The sequence below is a fragment of the Pipra filicauda genome, unplaced genomic scaffold, assembly GCF_003945595.2.
Source record: "Pipra filicauda isolate LSUMZ 115617 unplaced genomic scaffold, ASM394559v2 scaffold322_size837228_pilon, whole genome shotgun sequence".
In the NCBI taxonomy this organism is placed as follows: Eukaryota; Metazoa; Chordata; class Aves; order Passeriformes; family Pipridae; genus Pipra; species Pipra filicauda.
This window is the reverse complement of record NW_024104446.1, coordinates 255,128-281,446: the sequence shown is the minus strand read 5'-3', so window position 1 is coordinate 281,446 and position 26,319 is coordinate 255,128. Positions and strand designations below refer to the sequence as shown.

At 34.5% G+C, this 26,319-nt stretch overlaps 1 protein-coding gene across 3 annotated transcripts in view; it reads left to right on the top strand.

Moving 5' to 3' along the window:
- Positions 1 to 26,319, top strand: part of ATRNL1 (attractin like 1) — a 379,876-nt gene that overhangs the window by 178,386 nt on the left and 175,171 nt on the right. For all 3 annotated transcript variants that reach the window (XM_027740024.2, XM_027740021.2, XM_039383740.1), the window contains exons 22-24: positions 11,683 to 11,777; positions 12,362 to 12,440; positions 13,657 to 13,814. In XM_027740024.2, the coding sequence (XP_027595825.1) occupies positions 11,683 to 11,777; positions 12,362 to 12,440; positions 13,657 to 13,814 (332 nt within the window). The remainder of the gene's footprint in view (positions 1 to 11,682; positions 11,778 to 12,361; positions 12,441 to 13,656; positions 13,815 to 26,319) is intronic.

Genomic DNA, 26,319 nt, shown 5'->3' with positions numbered 1-26,319 from the left:
ACTTTCTAACTGCTAAAGAAAAAAAATGCATATATTATAATGTATGCAGATAAATGTCTGAATGAGAGACCCGTTTCATAGGTTTCATAATAATTTTTATATTATTCTTTTTCTTGCAAAGTAAAATGTACTATTGCAGTTTAATACCTATTAGTATAAAATATGACTATTTATAGAACTACAAATTTTGAAAAAGCTTGATGAGGCAAGAGCGAGAGAGACTCGATGGCTTGGAGACCTCCTTCAGAAGACATACTTTGCTTTGTAGGGGACTCCAGGCCATGTGTGAAGCAGTGTTTTAAATGAGAAGGAAATGATGCAAGTATTTGCATATATATAACATCTTATTTTTGAGCTGGGGTTCATAGGGATGAATACTTTTTGAATCCTCATTCTGTCTATTCAATGTGCTCTGTGTGTGTGGTTCCCAAACATGTCCAAAAAGACAGGACCTGTCACTCCTCAAACACCTGGGAGGCCTTAGAGGTCTCCAAGACTGGAATTGTGAGAATCAAACAGCATAGGAAAGGATCCATCAGTGTCCCTTTGCCTTCTGACAGTGAAGGGAAAATGTTTGTGGTGGTTTTACAGTTGCATTGCTTCCCATGCTGACTTCCCAGGGAAAGACAATTCTTGATCAGTGGGAAACAACTACAGTGAAATCTTGAACCAACTGAAACAGGGAAAAAACACACTCTGACTTCCATAAGTAAGTGGTTTATGATACGTGGGGGAATTTGTGTTGGTTCCTTGGACTGGGAGTTCTTGGTCAAACTGTTCCATCTCAGCTGGGGTGCTTTTCTCCACTGGCAGATATGAAGCACTTGAGGATAGTTTAGCCACTTGCATTATTACAGGCAGAACACCTGATGCAGAGGTCCAGTTAGTATCAGACACACTGTTCAGGTGTCTGGTGTCCTGAACCACCTCGCGCTGGCACCATATTTGTCAAAGTCAAGAGATAAGTCAGTCATGTTCTCAGCTTTAGAATTAGTGTTGTGGAACCCTTACAGAGTATTTGAGGGACTCTTGTAGGATCGTTTAAATAAATTGAGGGTCATTTCTATCTCAAGATGATGACAAAACCTTGGATTATATAAACTTTAAGAAAACTTATACTCAGTTATATGTGGACATTGTCAAATTCAACTCTCTGACTGGATAACTCAGCTTCATTTCAATATATTGTAAAGTAGCCTATGAGTCCTTGATATTAATTTATTGTCACTTTTTCTTAGGTTGAATTGTGAATATTGTTTTAAAATATGTTCCAGAAATATAACCCATTGACAGCAAAGTGTAGTTTGGTAGTCACTTAATATAAAGGGTAATGCCGACATGAAATGGAAAAGCAAACTGTGTAAGGTCAAAAAGCAGTGGTGTACAAGAGCAAAATAGATACAATAGCAAACTAGACATTAAGGGAAAGTTGAAAAATGCATCTGTCAAAGAGTATGAAGATACACTGGTAAAGAAGTAATATATATGTATTTGATTTGTCTTTTTATGTTATGGGGAAATAAATATACTTTACTGTGTTAGCCCTTAAGAAAATGCCACGGCCATCAGAATAATTTTGTAAAAATGACAAGCTATGCAAAATGTGGAAAGAAAAGTCTTAAAAGGGCAACAATATCACTTTTTTTTTCATCAATGAAATGAGAATTTTAGAATTCCACTCTTGTTGAATAGAAATAGGTACTGCTTCTGTAAGTGTTTTTGAAAATATGGCTAGACCGACTTTAAAGTCTTAGAGGCTTTCATGGTGATTTCAATGGGTAATGAAAGAAAAGATGGAGAGGTCATTATCAGAATGAACAACAGACTAAATGGAGGAAAGAGAAAAATGAAAATATTCTAAGGAAGACAATGTATGACTACATCCCACAAACATGTCACTTCATGTTTATAGGCAAGGATTGCATACCACCATCTATGGCCTGTGAAGGTCAGTTGTAGATGATATGAACAATCAGTGCTTTTGAAATACTAAGAACAAACAGACTGTCAGTATTCACTACTGCTTGCTGTTCCTTTTTACATGCTAATTCAGTTTCTAGAAAAGCTGTGTCAAAACGTTCGTACCTGATACCTATCAAAAAGTAGTGGCATATCTCAGTTGGTCTGTATTAAGCTAATCATCTGGGAAAAAAACCTAACAAACTCAAAACAATAAAAGAGGAATAGATTTATTCTATTTGCAGTTTTAAGTTAGCAGTACTTTCTCTACATGGCCAAAAAAAAGTCATGAATTAATGAAAACACAGCTGTATCTAGTTCCTGGTTTAGAGAAAATAGCGCTAGGAAAATATAATATTTCTTTTATTGTCTGGCAGCTGTTTGAGTTGGAAATTGAGTTTTCCAAGTCACTTTCAGAAAGGTGTCAGCGAGCCCTGCTGCAGTGGCCGATGTGTTCCCTCTCTGAGCCAAATAATAAATCTCCTCTGAAGAATGGGTGGCTGCATTGGAGTTGAGGAGAACAGCCTTTGAGGCTCCATTTTTCCTTCCCCACTTATTTGCTTATTTTAACCGATCTGCTTATTACTTTATGTACCCGACTGCCAGTCCTAAGAGCCGAATTGGTAGGAAGTGGGGGAAGGTTTCTTTTTTCTCAAGTTTGTCACTCTATATTTTATTCCATACTAAGGGTTGAGGTATTTCCTCCTATCTGTTTTAAAGGCTGTAAACTGGATTGGGAAATATTACAGATATGCAATCTCATTTGTGAAAGTTTGCAATTTTAATATTCTATCAGTATTTTTTGCTGAATTGGCACTCAGTTCTTAGCCTGAGCAATGTAATTAATGAGTGCAAATGCTATTGAAATCAGGAGATTTTACTTTACACAGCCCTGATGGTGTTTGAAAAGACAAAGTGCTTGTATTATATCTTCTTTTCAAAGTTGTAATGCAAAGGTGTTTCTACTGTACAGAGATTTAGCATGTTATATTTTTTACAGTACAGTTACCACTTGCAATTTGCAACTTTAAAGTGGAGGATACTGCTCAGTGAAGTATACAACATTATTTCTGTCCACTATGAAGTGCAATTCTCGTCAAAGGGTTCTGGATTTATTTGCTATAAGAGATTTTAGTTCTCAGAACTAACATGTTAATGTTGTTTGAGAAACAGCAAAAAATATCAGCAAAGTTGAAAATCTCAACTTCAAGTTATATTGTGTAGTTCATACAGGCCACATGGAGTCAAGCAACATGAGGTATGTTCTGGCATTTGGGCTGCAGATTTAAGATTTCTTAAGCAAAGTTCAGCTAAATAATAAGAAAAAGGGAGGAAGAGAATTTTGAAAATGTTGAAATATTACAGGAGCACCTTATCTGTGTATATTTATAGTCAATTTACAAAGTGAATGTTCTGTCTCCTTTTAAGGCCTGATTAACCAGAAGTCACTTATTTAATTGTGGATATCTGTGTTCAGTTATTTGAGCATCAGAATAAAAGCTCTGCTAATAATCCACATAGAAGTTATTGTGTGGCTTACTTCTGGCTATTCTGAATTTATAGCAAATACATGGTATTTATACTTTTGCCATGCCCATATTATGGGCATTGATCCATGTATAAATGAAATTTTTTAATAAATTTATTTATAAAAGAGAATGAAGTACATTTTTTTAGGGATTATACAATAAACTGAGCATTATAAGAGCAAGATTTAAAATAACATGAAGATCTGACTGCTTTCATTTACTGTATGACAAGAAACATCTCTTTTTGGCAATAATACATGAACTCAAACAGTAATTTAATGTTGTTGTTTCTTAGATGTGCCACTTCTGTTGTCAGAACAAGGAGATCAGAGATCTCTTCAGTGCGTATAGACTATATAAACTAAAGAAAAAAATTAGAATCAGGTTAGTGAATATTGATGCTAGTTTATTGAAAAATGATATTGCATGGTAGAGTTGTAATATTAATGCGTGTTATAAAGGTGGTGATGTATTTAGATCGCTCTGAAGAAATTTGAATTTCTTCCGTAATAATTTTAATGAGATTTGGTTTTCTTGGTTTTGTTTTGTTTGCATTTTTCTCCCACTTTTCTAACACTTCAAGAATATTACATTGTCCCTTGTGACAAAAGTATCTTTACTGAGCATTCCTTACTATCAAGTAATAACACTTATACTTTTGATGAATAATAGTGGCTGTACCATGAGTTTTGAAATGCTCCATCATTGGAGACATCTCGGCTTTTTCCTAAACTTGATGTTTAAGTTGGTGCACTCACTTTGCTTTGTTGTTGCTTCTTATACAAGTATTTCGCTCATAATATTCCAGTCACTATTTTCCAGACTTTGTTTACAGACCAGGGTCTTGAGCAGAGCTTGAAAAGGACCTGCAGCTTTTCAAAGAAACCTCATCAGTTGTTCCAATGTTTTCAGTTAAGAGTTTGATGTAATATCTAGGGGGAAAAAAAAAAGAGAGATCTGGCCGTAGTCTGTGGTTTAAAAACTTTAGGAATATCATCTTGAGACCGTATGCTTAAAACACCTCAGGTTATTATATATGTACCTCAGTTTTTAGATCTCAGCAACTAGTCTACCCTTGACTATCATAACATTTTCATACCTACATATTTGCTTCTGTGACAGTTATGGTGAGATACATCTTGCCTAACTAGCTTTTCAACACTTATATGTCCAAACTTAATTAACTTCTGTATTCATTAAAGAGAATCAAGAGTTACTCTTCTGAAAACAGTGCATACCTTTCTTAGATATCACTCATCTTCTGAAAATTTTAGCCAATATAGAGTAAAAATAGACAGTTAGCAAAATTTAGCTGAATAAAATTCTAATACAGGTCATATTTTTCTGTATCTGGCCCTTCCTTGGGATCAAAACTGACAACTTATTAGACTTTTCTAAATAGCAGCTGAAAATTTCATAAGATAAAAGATTTCTGTTTAAAATAAAATTTAGTTACCCAATTTGCTGATTATGACACTAATCCCTTTGTCTTTCTGTGGGCTTTTTAGCCTAGTACATTTTTCTAGAGTGCAGCAAAAGAAGCAATGAATTCCTGTTGCTTATGTTTTTAAAGATTTTGAACTTAAGCGAAATTCATTCTCACATGCTCTTTCTTTAAATGGAAAAAAGGCATATAAATAGTAAGTACTGGGGTATTTTGAAGCTCATTGAGCTCTGATTACATTTAGAAAAATGAAAGTTTTTAGTAAAGACTTCATAGTAAATGACTTTTTGTTTTATCACAATGAACAAGTAATGTCAGACACCAACATATTCAATATAACAATGGAAATGAGGCAGTGGATACAGAAGACAGGAATGAATCAGACAGCTGCTCTGAAAGTTCAAAATAATTATGCTGACTCAAAATAGGTCTGATGGTAACCCCCTGACTTTGGTGTAATACAGGCAGAATTTCTTTTGGTCACAAATGAATATGACTTATAGCATTTGATAATGGAGCTTGTTTTCAAAAGCAGCATTTGTTCTGATAGAGAGGAATATGAATAGTTCTGTTCTCAACAGACTCTTGCTGCATATACAGAACAATCACTAGAAAGGGTAGGAGAGAGACAAACTGCCTGTGCGTTGAAGAGGTGAGAGTATGAGTTTTAGAATCAGCATGAATAGACAGATCCTTTAATAGAAAACTGTGGGAAGATTGACTGTGATGAGTCTGAAGTTGCAATCATGAGGGAGGTTCTTACAACTTTAAGTGATTTCAAGAAGTAAAAATAGAACAGCACTAGATTTTGAGGTTTCTATTCACAAAATAGATCTTATTAGTTATCAGAAAAAAAAAAAGTGAAAAAATCCCACTTTAGTCACCGATTCGGTAAAGATCATGTGATCCTCACCTAACATTTATGAAATATGAATATTAGATTGTAGCTGGGATTGAGACTATGTCATGGGTTGTTCTGGTTTCATGCTCTGTTTGTATGTCTGGCTGGCATACATTGCACTACTTTTGACTAAGAATTTTTGCTGAACTTTAAATTTGGAACTAAAATGAATAGATATAGTTCTCAGAAATTCTATGTACATATGAAAATCTTTTCCCATTTTGTTCAGTTTTAGAAATGTGTTTTAAGAAACTACGTGACAGGAGCCATGGGAGAATGACCAGTGACCAAAGCTAGAAAAGCCGTGACTGTGCCCAATTATGTATGTGCTTACTCTCTTTCTGGGAACCCAGGATCATTCTTCCCTCTTTCTGAGAGATGATGTGAACGGGGATGATTTCTTGGAATGATTTGGTCAAAGGCAAAAGCTAGATCAGAAGTAAAATGGTTCTCTAGAATTTATTTCAGCCTGATTCTTAAATTACTTAATAGACCCCCTTTGCTGAAATATGCTATATAGTCAGTGAATGCAGGAAAGTGGAAGAATTAAGGTTGCTGTCACAATAATTTTTTATTTGCTTCTTTACTAGGCCATGATTGTACAGCTTTTAATAGCATGGGTGAATACTAGTTCCCAAGGAACTTTTCCTCTACAATGCACTGAATGAATTTTTTAGGAAATTAATCAGGGATAATGTAATGGAAAGATGAATGTATGTTCCTTTCCTGTTTGTTGTGGAAAGAATTACAATGAATGATGGAAGGAACTGTAAAATAACAATGTTCATCTGTAGCATTATATAATTCAAAGTAGTAAGAAAAGTCAAACTCCAAGTATTTCAAATTGACTGCTCATGTTTAATGGATGGTTTTGTCCTTGGTCTCTTTGTTTCATTTTCTGTCCTGTAAAATGATACTAATAATGCCTTCTCATCTGCAGTAATGTTGTAACAAATTCATTAACTTTTCTGAAGAACTTAGAAAATGATAGTGATGAATACTATAGAAAGCCACATTAGAAATTAATTCCATCTTTGGAAAAGGGCTTGTGTAGCATGTAGTAAATGAGGCATGGACCCAGCACTGGGTACTGAACATAGAACAAAATGTTGAATAGCTGCCCATTAGATGAGCACTCACCCAAAAATAATTCAAGGCACCCTTGATTGTAGTGGTTCATTTTACAGTCTTAATACTCCTTTGTAACATACCTTTTCATATATAACTTTATTACAAATTTATACTAAGCATATTCAATTATTTTTTTTTAATAATTATCAGTGTAATTATATATTCTCACAGAGTTCTAGTGGCACTCAGAAATACTGAAGTGCTTCTGTCTGACCTTTGTTCTTTTGGGAATATTCCGACATTTTTAAAATCACAGTTTTCTTCCAATACAAAAGTTTGAGTATGGGAATCGGTCTGATCCTTGCTGGATGTGAGTATAAAATTTCCATATTAAACCATCTTAACCATATCAAAAGTCATGGACCTTCATTAAAGAAACAGAGTGGTTTCTTGAAAATTAACAGCAATACTAGGGTTAAAGGACTGCTTTGAAATTTATTTTCTTCTTTTAATTAATCATCTTTCTTCACCTAATTATTGTTGTGTTCTCACATGCCTTCATTACTGGTGTTTTGAATTGATTTTAATGACTCTTTTTGACTGTGAAACCAGTGAAGGGCTTTTAAGAAATCAAAATAGAGATGTGAAAAAATAACCCTAAGTCAATAACTCAATAACCCTAAGTCCTTGTTATATTTGACCATTGATGATGTCAGGATGGTATTGTGTTCTTATCTCCTGACATTCTTTTTATACTTTATCCAATGATTTCTTAGACAAAATGAAACAAAATACCTGGAAACAGAAATTAAACTGTAAGACACACACACACACACTCACTGTAATTTGACTTCCAAGAGTCTCTTTCTCTCTGTGTCAATTGAATCTCTTTTCCCTGCTGCTTCTCCCTTGCCTACACTAAGGTGATGGGGCACACACCCTGCCAGGCAAAAATAGGAGGAGTTGAGTTTAATATTAACAAAAAGAAGGCAGCCTACAATACATTTTCCTGGTGAGAACTCTGAAAAGAAGACTCTGCTGCAGGGACACGGTGACTGATGTTTGGCAGTGGGAAGGAAAGCTGTTCTGCCTGCTGGAGTCTGTGGAAGGTGAAGCCTTCTGGAGGAGAGGGAGGTGATATTTCCCTGAGAGCTGCTGAATACATGTGGGGGAAGAGTCTCCTAAGATATAGAATGAAACAGATGGGCAGAGTGAGAAAGGATAGTCAGACAGACAGCAGCAGGATGCAATGGGTCTTCTTTACGATCCCTTTTCATTTGTACTCTCACTTTGCATTTCCCCTTAAATTAGTTCTACTAATTTGTGTTCTAATAAAATCTAACTTTAGAGACTTCCAGAAATTTGGGAACTTAAAGTTAAGAATAGGTTCAGACAAATATTTCTTAAAGTTTTGGCCAACCAGAACATATCCTATGTATGAAAGTGAACATTTTCTCCAAGCTATGAAAGTTCTTCAGCATACTTTTGCAGTCCTCAGAAAGATGGGAAGGAATGCTTACTCAGTGTCAGTTCTTTCATTTGCACCTGACTTAATTTGCACTGTTGAATCACATAACTGCATTGAGGCAGTGTTGTCTGCTTCATTCAAGTCATACACACTTTAGGTATCTTCCCTGAATTAGAATTGTCTATGGAGAGATGTGTTTCTGCTTTGCACCATCCAGTCTGTGGTCAGAGATTTAATGGGTTGTCCTATGGCAGGTCTCTGTGCAATTAAAGGCCATAATTTGTGTTTGTTAGTGCTTCTGAATAGTTTAGTGAAGATCTCTTTTCGGTTTTTAGGGCTGACTTAGTGTAAATTGGGATATTGTGGGTATAAAAGGCTCTCTATATAACTAACCCTTACTGTTTTTTCACAATTTACTCTTTCAAGTGTACTGTAGGTAAAAATGCAGTAAAAAAAAAAGTGTACGTATTTTACTTATTTGTTACAGATAGTAAATTTATGAGAGACCGTGTAGTTTAACATCTTTTATCAATGTAAGGACTTTTCCTGCATTCCTTGAAAAATAAGTTCATATTTTCTTGGCTGTTATCAAGTAAAACATAAATTTAAAATCATGAGAACAAACAATAACAAAACCCAGGAAAAAAAGATTCCTAATGTTTTAAAAGTAAATGACCAATTTTTTTTTAAACTTGTATGCAAAAGAGCTGTTCATTCATATTATGAGGAGGCAAGAGTCCTGTGTCTATTCCGAATTTGGGGTTCTGATGGGACCTTAACTATATATATCTGATTGTTTTTTGAATGATACTCTGCATCTCTGAGAGGACACAATCTGGGCTTAGAAGGCTTTAGCATATTTAAATGGTAATTTGCCATGTCTTGTGAGAAAATCATTGATACTTTGTCCAGTAGGCTTGTCTGTGCTACTTCTTGCATCTTGTAGCCCTTGCTGTAGCCAGAATTTCTGTAGGAGTGCATTCTATGGTGCTGGTCAACCATACCTTTACAAAAAATCTGCAAAGAATCATGCTAAAGCAGTCATCTGTATTTTGCGAGACTCCAAGTTGACGGCATCAGGAGATTTAGTGGATCTGTACATTATCCCCAGCCTTTTGACCTTGCTGCTTGTGATTATTAAAGGATTATTAATCCATTTAATAGGGGTCAATTTCTACTTGCCATCTTTTCCTGTCCTGTTACCTTCAAATATGTTCTGGTGCAATAGTAATCTTACTGTTAAACATGTAGATATGGCACAATAGAGTCAATGAGACTTATTAATTCGATTTCCATAGCCAGATTTGCATAACTTTTCACCTTTGAAGGTCATGGTAATTCCTTTCATGTAACTCATTTGTGGGTCCCTTCCAACTCAAGATATTTTATGATTCTATGAACCTTTATTTTCTACTTTTCCTTCCACACAAAACAAAACAAAAAAAACCCAACCCAACCCAAACCCATTTTCTTTAACTATTAAGACAATAGCATGGACTGTGTTTGTGCTTCATTACCAAAAGGTTTTTTCTCTTTCTATGTCAGCCTTCCCATGAGATACAAGAGTGTTTTTTTTTCAGATGATGTGTTGCTGCAGGAAAGGTGATTGTCAGCAGTAAGGAAACTATTGAGTCCAACAAAAGGCTGACACAGCTTTTTTTTCTGCTTTGACGTAACCTTTCACTCTCTTTGTATTTACTGATTTTGTTTTTATGATCACATAGTTTTTCTTTCTAACGTACTGCTTGTGTGGTGGTGGTGACTAGCAGAATGCCATCAAGACAGGGATCAAAACAGAACTTCAAAATGATTCACTAGGATGTAGCATTAAAGATGAATTGCCACACTTTAACCATATTTTAACATGTATAAAATAATAATCTAATCATGTACTGTTACAGTTCATCTCCTTATTTCCTGTGACAGAGGTTAAAAATAATCTTTTGATCCCTGTAGAACTGTAATGGTCAAAGATTTAGAAGATTTATTCTGTTAGAGCTGAAGATATCTGCCCGTGTAACAGAGCATTCAAGATCCATCCACCACACCCACCTATGATTCACAACTGTTGAACAAGAACCATTTATCTGTTAACACAATTTGCATCTCTGGGGGTTCTACTGATTCCCAACTGTCTGACTGTACTGAACATTTGTTACTGGGATTCTACTTGGCTCCCTCTATGAATTGCAGCATTTCTTGTGACTGTTTTTTTTACTTACATTATGAAGGTGCCGGAAACCCGATTCATCCTCATGAGTCTGCTTCTACCCCTTCCCCCTGCAGAAAAGTCCCTTTTCAGTCATTCCTTGAACTATGACCCAAGTAAGGGTTAATCTCGTTCCTCCAGCTTCAGGAACAAAACAGGATAGCTCAAAACTCACGTCTTCTGCCTTGTCCCAATGTTTTTTGCTCCTTTCAGGAAGGAACATGATTTGGACCATCTGAAGATGACTGTTTCTCTCATCTGCACCTATGCAACTCTAGGGTGTTGTTAGTGTGCAGTGATGGAAACAGAATGCATGGAGCTGCCTGGCAGACTTTGTTCCATTCACAGGTTGAAAGAAAAATGTGTAGAACAAATGCCAGTTGGGAGTGAAATATAATCTTTTTGAGGAATACTGAACAACCACTTGTTTCTCTTGGATGAAACATTTATATCACTTACCAGTTACAAAATCTTTTAAAATTTAGAAAGGAAACACTTGATGATCACGTAATTTCTCTTAAAAGTTCCATTGTGCCATTAAATTATTAGCAATCTTATTTACTGTAATATCATGCCTTCATGCTATATAATTTTAGTGTAGATGCAACTTTTTCCCCCAAATTTTTAAACCTAGTAATTCTAAATTTGTGTTATAGTGATGGAGCGGTGTAAACTATTTATATAACACAGTAAAGCACATGACTATAATAAAGAAATAAATATTTAAATGCATTTTGAACAGAATATTTGAATAATTATTTCAGAATAAAATTAAGGAACTAATAACACTCTAACAACACTTGATACTGTATTTTGGAATAATCACAATGAATGGCTATTTCAAGTTATGTGTAATTTAGTTATTTAGTTGTTTTTTCTTGATTTTATTTTTTTGGTTACTGCTTCACTTAATTTTATTTTTTAATTGCTTCAAGACATTATAGTGAAAATACTTAAGCAGTGAAATGTGTGTGAGTAGTTCTGACTTGTAGATTACTCCATGAATTTTAAAATAAATGTGAATGGTAAATTTTATGTGCTTGCATAATATATAATAATATGTATACACTTTATTATTTTTAATTTTTTTTTTCCCCACAGACAGCCTTTTGATTGACTACCAGTTTACCTTCAGCTTATTACAAGAGGATGACCGCCATCACACTGCCATAAACTTTATAGCAAATCCAGAACAGGTAACAAAATGTTAATAACTTGAGTCAAGTTTTGAAGAGTCATGATTAAGGTTTCCATTGTATTTGACATTGATTACAGGTTTCCCAAGTGTCTACAAAGCTTTAGAGATAGTTCAAATCTTTTTGAGAACTGAAAAATTATTCATGCATGCACTGAGAAAGCTTCCTAAATGGTAGATGTACTTCAGCTCTATCAATACTCTGAAAAATTATCAGTTGGTTTATTTTATTGTTGCTCCCATCAATAAGTTTTAGTATCTTCATGAGATGAAAGGTATATCTTTCAGTTAAGAAATCTTTTTTTAGATGAGAAAAATAATTTTTGGCTTGTGATTAAAATGTAGGTGTTTGCCATCTGTTTTTTTTCTTTCATTTCATAAAGAAAATGATTGTTATTCTTCGCAAAATCTAAAAAGAGAGAATTGCCTTTGGCAATTACCATTTCTATTTATGTTTAAAATTAAAACCGTAAGATAATTAAAAGGTATATTCAGTTATGTGCAATAGAGTTACATGTGCATAGAGTTACATGCAATACATTCTGATAGGTTTTTTAACTTTTTCTCATTTTTTTTTTAATTTAGTCAAATAAAAATTTGGACATATCAATTAATGCATCAAACAACTTCAACCTCAATATTACATGGTCTATTGGTTCTACAGGTGAGAGTGAGTTTTGGTATGATGTTTTTTTCCCATACGATTTCATGATCCTCTAAGTTATTTTAACCTGATTGTCTCTTTGTTGCTAATTTTGATAATAAAACTTTACCAAATGTGTTCTTTTGCCATTATCATTATGCCGTTATTAATTATATTATTTAAACCTCAGATGATAATTTGCAATCTGAATAAAGCTTCATTAATATGTTGACTTTCTCTCCTATTCAATTAAAATTGCTTTGGTGGGAAAAGCTTGTAGCCTATTTAAATTTTTGGAATGACTGTGTTATGAAATGCTGTGATTTTAATTAAGATAAATTGCTTCCTTAGCTACTGCAGAGACTGAGATTTTATTTCTTTGTTTCAGTGTTCAAGCTAAAAATTTAATTATTAACCTTAACATTGATATCCAACAATAAAGTTCTTCTGTGTATGCTGATAAAAGCAGCTGCTTATCTATTTTTTTTCCAACTTTGAACCCCATTACTCTGTTTTGTTTTAAGAAGAGGGAAGAGAAGCTTTATTTAGATGGTTTTTCTGAACTGGTTCTATTGACTTTCTGAAAACACATCCAAGGAGAAGTATGATGCTTAAAATGAAATCATACCAAAAAAATCTTGTTAAAGAAGGTTCGGAGTTTGTCTTAAACTCATGAAATTCTTCATCAATGAAATTCTGAAGTATTTTAGCATACCCTAGTTAGTAAATTTTATTTATTCCTTTATTATAATTTAGCAGAGTCATCCATGTATTTGCAAAACATGATAAATATTTATTAGTAGTTATGTTATTAACGCTTTCATGAACAATTAAAAACTCTACAGCAGCCATGTAAGATGTAGACAAATTCACTTTCAGGTTCTAATGAGCTATGAGTTTTTACTGTAAGAAAAAGTAAATTATAGAGGAAAACTTATTATCTGTTTGGCTGACTATAACAACTTTCTTCTAAAATTCACGTAACTTCTGCCACTTTTGTGATTCATATATAATCTTTTGAAACCAAAATAACAATTTCTGTGAATTCGCTGTATGTATATGGAATATACCTAATGTGCCATGTAAACTATAATAAGGGGATATTAAGTTTTAGAGTGAAGACAACAAAAATAATTAAGAATTGAAGTTTCTTGAACAAATTTACTTTGGCACCTCTAATGATGATTTGTCATAAGTATATATATCTACATCTGGGTTTTTTAAATATTTTTTTAAGCTGGAACAATATCTGGAGAAGAGATTCCCGTTGTTTCTAAGGCTAATATTAAGGAATACAGAGACAGCTTTTCCTGTGAAAAATTTAACTTTCGAAGCAACCCAAACATCACCTTCTATGTCTATGTCAGCAATTTCTCCTGGCCAATCAAAATACAGGTTAGTGGCTGTTTTGTGCTTATAGAGATGTTGTTATTTTAGCTTTACATTGAATTTCATGCTTTTACTCATACAGAAATTATGCAAATAGTATTATTTGCATGCTTTATTTCTGTGTATAAGAGTTATATTGTGATGACAATTATTAACATGATTTTAAAGCCAGGCTGGATGGGGCCTTGAGCAACATGGTCTAGTGGAAGGTGCTGGGCCCATGGCAACGGGGTGAAAACTAGAAGGTCTTTAAGGTCTGTTCCAACTCAAACCATTAAATAATTCTATGCTTTTGTTTTTAGTAGTGAATCAGATTTCGGGCTGTTGCTTTTAAAATCTGAAGTTAAAATTATTGAACATATGTGTTTATTTGTAATATAACTTCAGCATAGGGTATTCAAATATGTATGTACCTAGATATTTGAATGTAATCTTTTGGTAATGATTAGCTTTCTTAGCCTCTGATTTTTTTTAAATGTGGAATGACTGTATCAGATTGCAATATTGCAAACTTCAGTTAAGACTAAGTATGTTTGATTAGAATTTATGTTCTTCTTTGGCTTCACTGGAAGCAATTTCATTCAGTATTTTCTGGAGTACTGAGACACTGTGTAGTGGCAGACTCAAAAAAATCAATGCAATCATGATTCCTCCCTGGCCTCTAAAATTACAACAATATTTATATTTGCCATTACTAGAACTGCATTTGTATCCCCTGCATCAATGAAGGAGCTTGTTATGTGGATAAGGAGCTTTTGACTATAACTCCCTTACAGAATTAATTCTTTAAAATTAAATAGTTAAAATGATAATAAAATTTCATAAGTCCTAGTGATCTGCTCAGGAAACCGAAACAAGCTCAAAATACTTGCCAGTTAACCAGAAATACAAATATTCTACAGATTTCCATTTTGGTGGGAAAAAGCACCCCATGTTTTTTCTAAAATATGGAACCTGATTGATGTGTATATGTATATATATATTTTTTAATATATATATATATGAGATAAAGTCTTGGATTAAAGCAGTCATCTTCTGTGTAATTGTCAGAGAAATGTCATTAATCATAAAATGAATGTTCACTGTGTTACACAGTGTCAAAGGACAAATTTGTGCAGCTTTTTAACATTTATGCATATACTAGTTTATACAAAAAACCCCTGAAGGCTAACTCTTTTACTCCTTCTGCTAGGGGTATTTTTTACACTCTGTCCCACTTTCTAAGGATAGAACAAGTTCAGTGGTCAAATAGCCTTCTTAAACAAACCCGTGAAGCAATTTAAGCTGTAAACGCATCACACACTCCTTTCACCTTTACCATTGGAACGTACCTGTATCATCACATTAACAAACATTGTTAAGGTGGTGTATTCCTAAGATGTGCAGCTCTTTGTCAGATGTTGGCAGATTGCAGCTCCTAGTGCTGTTTCCACTGCAGCATAACACCTTTATGGTAATGTGTTTTAATGCGTGATGAAGGGAATCCCTGATCATTGGTTACATCCTTTCTTTTTTTTTCCCCCCTTCCCTGTTCTGCCATTGTTGCACAGATTTTTTTGTATTTCTTTTTGAAGTACATTGAAATTCATCAGTCTAGACAATTCTGCCTCAGAGGTGGTGGTGCTTGACTATTGTATTCCTTTCCTCTCCTGCTAACTTTTCATAAAAAGATTCTTCCATCTAGAAATTAAGTCACTCAAATTTATTCAGCAGAAAAGGAATGCTAAGGTCCAAATGGGGAAACTGTTTTAGAATGTTAATATTGTCCTCTGTTTTCCTAAATGGATAAGATTATTATTTAACTCTCAACCTTTTTTATGCTGTTATTTGTTCTTTTCCAAGGAAATATCTGAAGTTCAGATTACCCATATATATATTTCTTTTGTTTGGTGCTCTAGCAGTAGATAACATCTTCCAGTGATAAATGGAGTAGGGAGCTTTTCAGAGAAAACAAGTTTCATTTTATGTTAATTTTATGATTCTGCACATAACAGAAATTTAAAAAATATATGGATCTTCCTATGACTTAGGGTTAAGAGAGGGAAGCCATCACAGTCCAGAGGTTGAAGTTTCCAAGGCCAGTACTAAATGGGCTCATGGTTATTTTTTTTATGTTCTTCTACATCTACGTCTTTTAGCATACCAGATTTCACCTGCAAAATATTCAAGTGGTTGATGTTAGTCTATTACTTTCTTAGTATCCATTTAAAGGATGATAATACTTAAAAAAATGATCTTAACTGTTATACTGATGAAAAGATTCTTTGAGAGTCAAGATCCTGCTGACGGATTTGAGTTCTGGATTGTAATGGAGAACTATTTTAGATGATCTCTGAGTTAATTTTCAAATTGTTTTGAAAGCAGTTTCCTCAATTAGCCAACTTTGCCTTTTCATGGTGATTAGAGAGTTGGCTGTGTGTTCTATTGCAGAGTTTTGGATGCCACAGGAGCTGGCCTATGTGTAAGAGGCCTTAGACACTGAACTATTTGCACTGTAGTCCTTTTCACTAAAATGGTCAGAAGCATGAGTCATATCATACTGGGTATAAATGTAGTGATATTTTATATCAACACAGTACTGAAGGCTGTATGTAATCCTGTAGTTTCCATGAGAGGTATTCTGTTCACTGGAATAAGTAAGATAGCACTATGAAATTTGGCACATACTTATTCTCAAAACTTTTGTAGAGAACTAAGTCCTCCAGCACATCTAACGTTTTTCAAATACAGTCTGAGTACTAGTCTTCCATATTTCCATTATTCATCACAACTTGTCGAGAACACATTTTATAAAGAATGAGTTCCTAAGGAAGCAGAAGTAGTGACCTTACTTCCTTTGTAATTGGTATTTGAAGTTGTCTTATTGATATGCATTTCACCACTCTCCTTTGGTGCCTCCTGTTATGCTGGCACTGGAGCTAAGATTACTTGGGTCTTCCATTGGGAAGGTTTGAGTTTTGGAGTTACTGCTCTTACCATTTCATTTTCTAAAGGAGAAGGAGCAGCCCTCCTCATTATACAAGACAGTTTCATTTTCTGTCAAAGTCACCTATATTATCTCTATTTTAGCATTCATTTCTCATCAAGATTTTCATGACTATGAGGAAAAACTATAAATCCCAGCAGGTGATTGTTTATTTGAGTCAATGCCTCACAGTTGCTTCCTCAAGTAGTGTTATTATTCGTGTTACCGATTCAGCAAGCTTGGATTTTTTTTTTTCCAAAATGCTGATCCCTGGTGATTCTAACACAAAATATCTTCTTTTGAAATACAATTTCTTGGTTTTGAAAAAAATGTATGTGGTGATTGTGTCAATAAAAATAGTTCCTTAAGGTGTGCTGATCTGTGATAACTCCACTAGCAACAACCCAGTGACCCATTTTATTGTTGTCACTGGTGATCCTAATCACCTCAGAATACAAGTTCTTCAGCACTGGATAGCAGCGAATTACTTGCCAAACATAGAGACTGTGTAGGAAATTCTCAGTTTCACATGTACTGCTTCTCTCTTTATAAAAATGTACTCTAGGTTCCCATTAGTCCACACCTTTGTGTCTGTGATGGCTGCGGGCACACAGCAGGGTGCTCAGGCAGGGAGAGAACTCTGCAGCCCTGGAGGGAAAACACTGCATTTAAATTTCCTGATGCTAAAAGCATTTTATTTAGCTATAAACTATCTTTTTCCTTCAAGAAAGGAGAAGCAGAAATGTGACATAGCTGCATGAGGGGTCGTTAGAAAGATGGTGATATAGGACATCTTCAGCTTAGAGCTGTTTCCACAAATAGACCTGGGTGTAATATGGGCAGGTACCAGTTTTTTCTCAGAAGTATGTTGTAGTTATATGTTGGCACACAAAGGTTGGATATTTTCTGTTGAATTACTGGAACAGTTTATACCACACTTTTTCTCCATTTTCTGTAAGTAAGAGTTGACTGGAAAGTAAGGATGGATAAAGACCCTTAAGCTTAACTGGCCAGGCTTTCATGAGCACCAGTAGTTTATGCATCTTTTCAGAGGAAGTCTGTATAAAGTTCAAATGTCCAAGTAAGATGACATGATCTATCATCCAGACTTACCATCTCTACTGCCTTTGACAGTCCCAACCCTTTAAGTGTACCATGTCTTATATATCAGTTAAAGAAGACTCCATGAGAAAATGCTGTTGCCTTACACAGACCAGATTTCTAAACAGAATATGTGACAAAGCCACATAACTTGTTTCTGCTCATTTTTATTTTATTTTCAGAGTAGATGTAATTCAGATTCCACTGTTAATGGAATTTGAAGGCTGTAACATTTCTTGAAAAGCAGCAACAGACTGTAGTAGCCAGCACCTCAATAATGGTCAGTAGTCCCTGAAGTAGTAAGCAGTCATAAAGCTTGGGCTTCTGACAGCTATGCAAATATTAATAACAGCAGTCACAATGTGTTCTTCAGTCTCAGGAAACTAATTTTATGGCAAGGGATTGTTGTCATTGAAGATGGTAACAGATGTATTTTATTTTTTTCCTCATTTGCTCTCATATTCTGAGAAGTACTGACTGAATGTGGAAGAAGTAAATACCTTTAAAAAGCTGTCCTGGCTATTTGGCTGATCACTGTCCCAAAAGACAGCAATAGCATTCCTGCTTCTGGATCAGCTGCTTTCATGCACCTCTATCTCTTTATAGCTGTCAAACTTGTAAAGCTGATCTCAACTTGTGCCTGAGCAGCAAAATTTTCTACCAGTTTTAAAGCTGCATCTGGAGATAATAATAACAACTTTTCTACTAGTTATCTCCTTTCCTCCCTAAAGTGTAAATGGAAGATTCACAAGTGTCTGAATTTTAATTGGGAGGGTCATTTTAAATTATAAGTTCAACCTCAGCAGCAAAGCACTCCCTGGCAAAATTAGGTTTGCATTTAATGAAAAAAAATAAATCTTGTTATACGTTTTTGAACATAGCATAGTTAATCTAACATGTTTCCACGGCATAGAACAACTGTTGTAACAGTGAAGGTAGACACGATGTTACTGTACATGGAGAATCCCCAAATGTGTTGGAAAAAGAAATGTAATATTCTTAAACAAGGCTAGTGCAAGTTTTAGTAGCATATTTTTGAGTCCTGTCTTTTTTGCACAGTTGTTTCTGATGAAAACTGTCTTTGGCAGTCTGTATTAGTTTGTATACCAGAACAGAATAATGAATTATGGTGAAGATTTACATTGTATTTGTATGTAGCACAACAAATAATCAAAACTACTTCATATATAAATTTTCAAGTGATTTTTTTTTAAGCTGAAACTAGTGTTCTTTCAGTTTACTGGCTCCTGTTTCAGAATTGATTTTCTTTCCACCCTTAATAGCCTGCCTGTAGCAACTGAAGAAGGAGTGTAATGTAAATCAAGAAGCATATCTACCCTTGTAATAGAATATACTGTGTAGCATAATTTATTTCAGCTTCTTTTGTTTTGTTTTGGAGTTCATTTGAGTTTTTAACATTCATGAATGACTTATAGGTTGTAAAAGCTCCAAGAAGTAAAACATGTCAGTCACTGCCATTAGAATTTACAACGGTAGCACGACCTAATTACTAAATCAACAAATGAAGATCAGAGCATTTTTTTTTTGACTTTTAAGACCTTTCTGAATTTTGCTAAGGTCATGATTCTGGACCCTTTTCTTGGAAAATATGTATTTCTCCACATATTGTGTTTGTACAGAACCTCTTCCCATGAGTGATTGCATACCTAAATTTAATCCCTATGATTTATGGTGAACAATTCAATTTCTAAGTGCCTTAATGGCTTTCATAGAGTCTGCTGAGTAACTGCATATAGCAATGTGTGAAGACACTATAATTCCTGAAACACTAAACAGGTACTGATGATGAAGTGGATACATTAACTTCCAAAACAACTTTGATGTTTTCTTACAGTAAATATAAAATCCCTATTTAAAAAAGGTTTGAAAGCAGTATACCAGGAACAAAGACTGGGGAAATCCATTGAACTACCATTTAGTGACAATTCAGTGAGGAGCATGAAATTCTTTAGGAACAGAAAAATACCGGGAATAGAGGGCAAACTCTATTCAACAGGGTGGGTTCGTTTATAGATGACTGAGGTATAGCCTAAAATGGACATATATACAGTTTCAGTTTTTAGTAGGGATGATGATACTGATCATAATGAAAAGTCAGGATTGATAATATTAATAATAATAAACATAGAATCATAGAATCATTTAGAGTAGAAAAGGACTCTAAGATTATTGAGTCCAACCCTTAACACTGCCAAGTTCAATGCTAAACCACATCCCTAAGTGCCACATCTACACAGCTTTTGAATACCTCCAAGGATGATGACCCCACCACTTCCCTGGGCAGCCTGTTCGAGTGCTTGACAACCCTTTTTGAGAAGATATTTTTCCTAATATCAGATCTAAACATCCCCTGATGCAACTTCAGACCATAGTCTTTCATCCTTCACCTTGCTATGAAAATTATCCTTGGAAGGAAAGTTACGTTAGTATTTAGTGTTTTTCAGGTTTTATGCATTGAATATAGGCATTAAATTATAAAGTGAATTAGCTGACAGCAGTAAAATGGAAGAATGTAGATCTAGAGAAACAAATTTCAAAAACAGACCACACAGCTGCTGATAATACATTTGGGCTTCAATATTTTGTCATAGTGGCTCATCTGATCACTTTTCTGGCACTTTGTTTAGCAAAAAAAAGAATGATCTGGAGATTCAGATTTATATCATGCCTAGGATTATTTTTATATATGATTAAAATATATTAAATAGACTTTTTTCTCTACAGTTATTTCTGGAAAAAAACAACTGCTCTAAGTGAAAAAATTAAAAATTATTTTAAAATTGAAATCAGTAGGACAGCAGCATTGAAAGTAAAGTGTCATTTTTTGTATTGCTAGTTTCTAAAACTAAATTCCATTCTGCTCTTCAACACGTTAAATACCATTGTTAAAAATTCTTGTCATAGTTACATTATTACAGGTATATCTGTTACATGTATAATTATTGCATTTCATAAAGTAGTTGAAAATTACTATTCAAATGTGGACTGTTACAGTAATTATGGTTACCTTTTTTCTTTCTGGGGTAATCAAATGTAACACCAGAAACCTACTGGTTCTTGTCTTGGAAAATGGACTATCTGTAATATCTATAATTTATTTCCTTGTAGTTGCAAGGTCAGTTGTATGGAGAATAAATCACAAGACTGTATAATATTCCCAAAAAGCTTGATGTGCCCAAATCCAACACAGCATTTTCCAAAATACTTCTCATGAATCCTAAGGTATTGCTAAAATGAGGAGGTGTTTTCTGATGATTACATTATACTTCTTTTACTTCAAAAAATAACAGTAGAACAATTAAAATTTGTCTTAAAATATACCAGAAAAAGGTGGCCAGCCATATTGTGCCAACTTCTACACCACTCCAATAAATGTAAATGTTAATTTCATTATTCTCCCGGGTACATTTCTTTTTCCAATCACCTTAGAAAAGGTTTAATATGAGCCACCAGAATATCTGTAAATATTTAACATAGTTGATATATTTCTCAGAAAGCAGAAGCCCTGTTAATAGTTCAGCTGATGATTTAAGGGAACGAAAATACCTAATTAAGAGATAATTAGTCCTCAGTGATGCATAGTTTTAATTGGTGTATAATTTGAATGTCTGAGATAAGAACTCCTATAACTGATGTGCCAGTTGTATGGAGCTTTCTTTTCCAGGCAAACCAAGGCACCATCTACTGGTAGCTATATAACACAATAGAGATGTATAGATATGGTTATTTGCTAATAAAAATTATCTCTATGATGTTTAACAAGTAGATATTGAGATTTTTCTTGTAATTTCCATTTTGCTTATATACTTAATTAAGTAAAATGTTGTTAGAACATTCGGAATTAAATAAAAAAATATTGCTTAAAGGTAGCTTATATTTATTCAGGACTTATGATTAGCCATAGAAAAATAAATCACTTATTCCTCTTGGGATTTGGGAGGGAACCTATGATGGGATATAGAAACTATTTTTTAATAACAAGAAAAAAAACTTTCAAATATTAAGATTCTCCCTGAAGGAAATATCTGTGCCTTGTTAAACTGCAGAAGCCTTTAAAGGTCATACTCAGTGGCTTCAGAATTATTTGAAAGTAAATGTTTGGCTCATAGGGAATCAGAATGGAAATAGGAAGCTGCTAGTGGTAGAGAATAGATATTTTCAACCCATTTATCATGACTGTCAGTTCTAGAAACCTTAGTTGCCCCCTCTGATCAGGAATGTGTAGATGAATGTGGACAACGTGCAGGATTTCTGTTTCTTATATTTTTGTTTAAATTTGGATTTCTGCCAAATCAATGTTTTTCAACATTTCTTAGTAAACAAAATGTCAGCAGCCCAAAATCAGGTTAAAAATTTCTCTACAGGGTGTTTGTGAAGAAGACATCTCAAGAACCCCACATCTGCTGAGCAGGGATGACAGTCTTGTTGGCCTTATCAACATGATTGTGGTCCTGAGATGGACAAGAGTTTCAGGGTTAGGAAAAGTACCTTTTGGGTTTCCTAAGCTCCTCTGGGTACAGGTGGTTTTGCTGATCAGGCTGCTCTGAACTGTCACTCAGAGCTACAAGGTGCCTGGACTAACTGAATCCCTGGTCTAAAAACACAAACCAGAGCTCATGTACATCATGGGATTACCCTTCAACATGTGGTCACTTGTGTCGTGAACAGAAGGCTCTAAATCTGACCTCTGAGCACTGAACCAACAAGGTATGTCATGCTGAGACAGTGAAACTGGAAAAAGTGGTTTTTAGCACAAGGTAACCTTGACAGCACAGACTGGAAATAGAGCTCTGGAGTTTTCCTTAGAGCTTCCGAGCTTAATTGCTCAGGCTATGGCAAACTGGCTGAAAACTGGTAGGGGTTCTTACAGCTTAGTTTGCAGGGGTCTCTAAATCCCAGCATTCCAAAAGCACTGAAGCTTCAAAAGTTGAGACTATTTTATCTGCAGGAACGTTCTCAGGAGTGAGCTAAGATGCCATCAGCATCCTTAAAGTAAGGAGTTCTACCTTAGATTAAGCAGACATTCATGCTTAAGATTGTTTTATTTCAGTGAACCAGTATTTTTAATGGCACTCTAATTTGTAGGAGCTACTGCACTCACAGATGCAAGGAGTTTGCTACTAGAAGACAATCCTTGAGAATGAAAAATAGTTGCCATATGTTGGTCTTTAGGATCTCTTTAAGGTATTTTTGATGGGAAAAGATATTTCATGTAGACCTCTTTTTTGAAAAGGTTGGTTAATCTTTTAACCATTCAATCAATATATTAATTTCTGTGACAAAATAACAAAATGAAAGTATTATATTACTCACCGAGAGACTCCAGGATTTAAAAATCCAAAACCGTTCTGTGGTTCTTCGTGGATTAACTAATGCATATATGGTTTGAGCTGAGCTAACCAGTGTGAAGATGTGGGGAAGTCAAAAGTCCACGAATGCCTTTCCTGAGAAACACAGAAGGAATAGCACAAAGTGGAGTAGAATCACAAGCTTTTTGTTTAGCAAGAAGACAAACTCAGACCTGCAAACTCCACTGTTAGTTGGGCAGATAGTGGGGAGCTGCTGTGCTCTTTGTTGGATTATAGTGTGAGTGCTCACTTCTTTAGGCTGTGGAAAACAATGTTAGGGTCATGATTCTCTTTGTATTTATTATGAAATACAGATTGTTGGTTTTTATTTTCAAATGCTTTAAGGACCTTTAAATTGTGATAATGATGTCATTTTAAAAATCTCTTGAATAATTCTTTATTATCAAAAAAGCTAATTGAATGTATTTTAAAGAAACCAAAAGAAAACCCATCAACTGCTTAGTCTATATTAGGCAAACATATTCTGTGCCTTCAGGGAGACAATACAAACAATTATCAGACATAGATAGCCAGATAAGCATATTAAGGAAGAGGGTGGAAAGCTTGCAGGTCATCTGCTTTTTTTAAAATCTGACTTTAAGTACATTAGTTACTTGTCATTACTTTTTCATGTAAGCACTTGATTTCATTGCTACCTAGGTGTTATATCTCATAGATGATAAATCCAGAAGGGGCTGCTTTGGTCATATAATCTAACATGAGACATAAACTAAAGCATAGGCTTTCACAAATTAATTGCTGTTTGAACTAGACCTTATATTAAAAAAAAATCCACTCTTGGCTTAAATATTTCTAAAAATGGGATGTGCACCTGACTGCTACTAAATGGTTCTGTCAATTGTTGCCACTGTTTAAAAACATTTGATTCATGTAGCTTTCCATGGGCTAGTCTTTAAATATAATTTTATTCTAGAAAGAAGATCTTCCTCCTATAAAGGATGTGATGTTGTTGTAAATAGCATGTTTTCTATCACCTTTTCTTTAGCTTTTCTTCAGACTTACTGTCATTCTTCTAGCTTTTCTCTGAACCCTCCAATATTTCAGTATCCCTTGGGAATTGTGGAAGCCAGAACTGACATACTTTTATGAGTGTGATTGCATCTGTTTTGGATACAGATATAATGATGTACTTGAGGGGGCAGAAAAAGGGTGCTTTTCAGCAGCATGGGCACGCTGTGCTGCCTAAGGAACTGGAGCAACCGTAGCTCCGTCTTTTCTGCTCTTTATTCTTGTGACTCCAATCCATACTTTTTGCAACATTCAATATTTTCCTCTATACACCCAGGAGGAAAATAGCTCTTTCATCACAGCATTGGGGATGTAATGACTATCTACCATAACCCAAATGTTTTTCAGTGTCACTAAGTCCTTGAGAATGATCTTCGTTCTTTGATTCCACATTTATTCTATCAAATGCAGTTTTTACTTCTCTTACCTTCCCATTATCCTCCTATACACTTGGTGAGTGAGTATTATTTTCACTTTCTTACCTCAGCATGACAAATAAAAAATATTAATAATGATATTATTTTCTTGCTAGTTATTGACAAAAGCTTTAAATAACACTAGAAAACTAAGATCCAAGAATCTTGCTTTGCCTTGCATTAGAAACACATTTGTACAAATACAAATCTCTATTTGCAATTACATTTTGCATTAGTTAAAAATTTAATATGTGCCATGTTGAATTTTTATTCTAGTTTATCAAAGTGAGCGTTTTGCCAGAAGGACTAATACAATTTCTTTGAATGTAGAAACAGGAAAATATCCAGAAACAATGTAAGTTCTGTTACTCATATTGCTATGTATGTTGTTGGGAATAGGTTAGGAGATATAGACGTGGATTGGAGCGTAGTGGTCTGTGAAAATGTGTAAGAACTGCTGGTTGTAGAATACTTGTTTTTAACATATTCTTAAAGCTTATAAGATGAACTTTTAGACCAATGTGCTCTACAGATTTTTCTATTCCAGTCCAACATTATTGTTTATCTTACTTGAAGTTTATTCATTGTTCCAGTCTTTCATTGTTAGCCCTTGATTAATATACCTTACATAAACTGGGGGAAGATGAATCTTGTGCCTTTCTTTCCTTCCTCTTTTCTTTTTGTTTCATGATGTCCTCATTTTACTTCCTTGTCTTTTCCTTTTATTATTATTCCTTACAGTGACAAGAAAAATACACAAGACTGACATTGTTACAGATTGCAGTCTTGTTAAAATTGCCGTATTAACTATCAGGCCAGGTAGTGAAAAACCATTCAAGCTGTCAGATATTCTCAAATGAGTGAAATAAAAGCTGTTTGTATGTGTATAGAATCATCATTACTCCTTTGTCTCCTAATACCATCTTTGTGCAGGCTTTGAATTGTTTTCATTTAAGGTAATTTTAGTTTTGCTTTATTCTCAGTGGTAGTGTCTGAGAAATTCTCTGCTGTGTACGTATAAGAGATTTACAAAATGACTAATTTTCACTGATAATGAAGTTTTTCTATTAGTTATCTCTAATGGAAGCGTCAGAAGTTCTGGGTCTGGGAAACAGAGAATAGTTTGTGTGAGACAAACCTCTGAAGGTCTCCAGTCCAATTCCGTGCTCAGATCAGGGCCAACTTCAAAGTAAGATCTGATTGATCAGATCCTTGTCTAGTCAGTTTTTCTTTCCTTGTATCTGTTGCAGTTTATGTTCATTGTATCTAATCCTCTTTCTGTGCACCTCTGAGAAAACTCTGACTCCATTTTCTCTGCAACCTACTGATTAAGTAGTAGGGGACAGCAGTGAGATCCCTTTTTTGCCATCTCTTTAAGACACTCTAAGTTAGTGACTTACTACTATGTGGTAAAATGTGAGTTCAATGAGTTTACAGAGAACATTAAGATCAATATGAAGAATTCAATGCAATTTACTACATTCTTCTTGAAAGTCCCTCCAACCCCAAGATTTTGAAAATAATGAAACTAGTTAAAATTCGAGGTCATTATTTTAAATAATAAGTTGTATAATATAAGTACAAGACAGTTTCTTTTGATGTTTATCCAGTTAGGCCTTTTGAGCCAAATA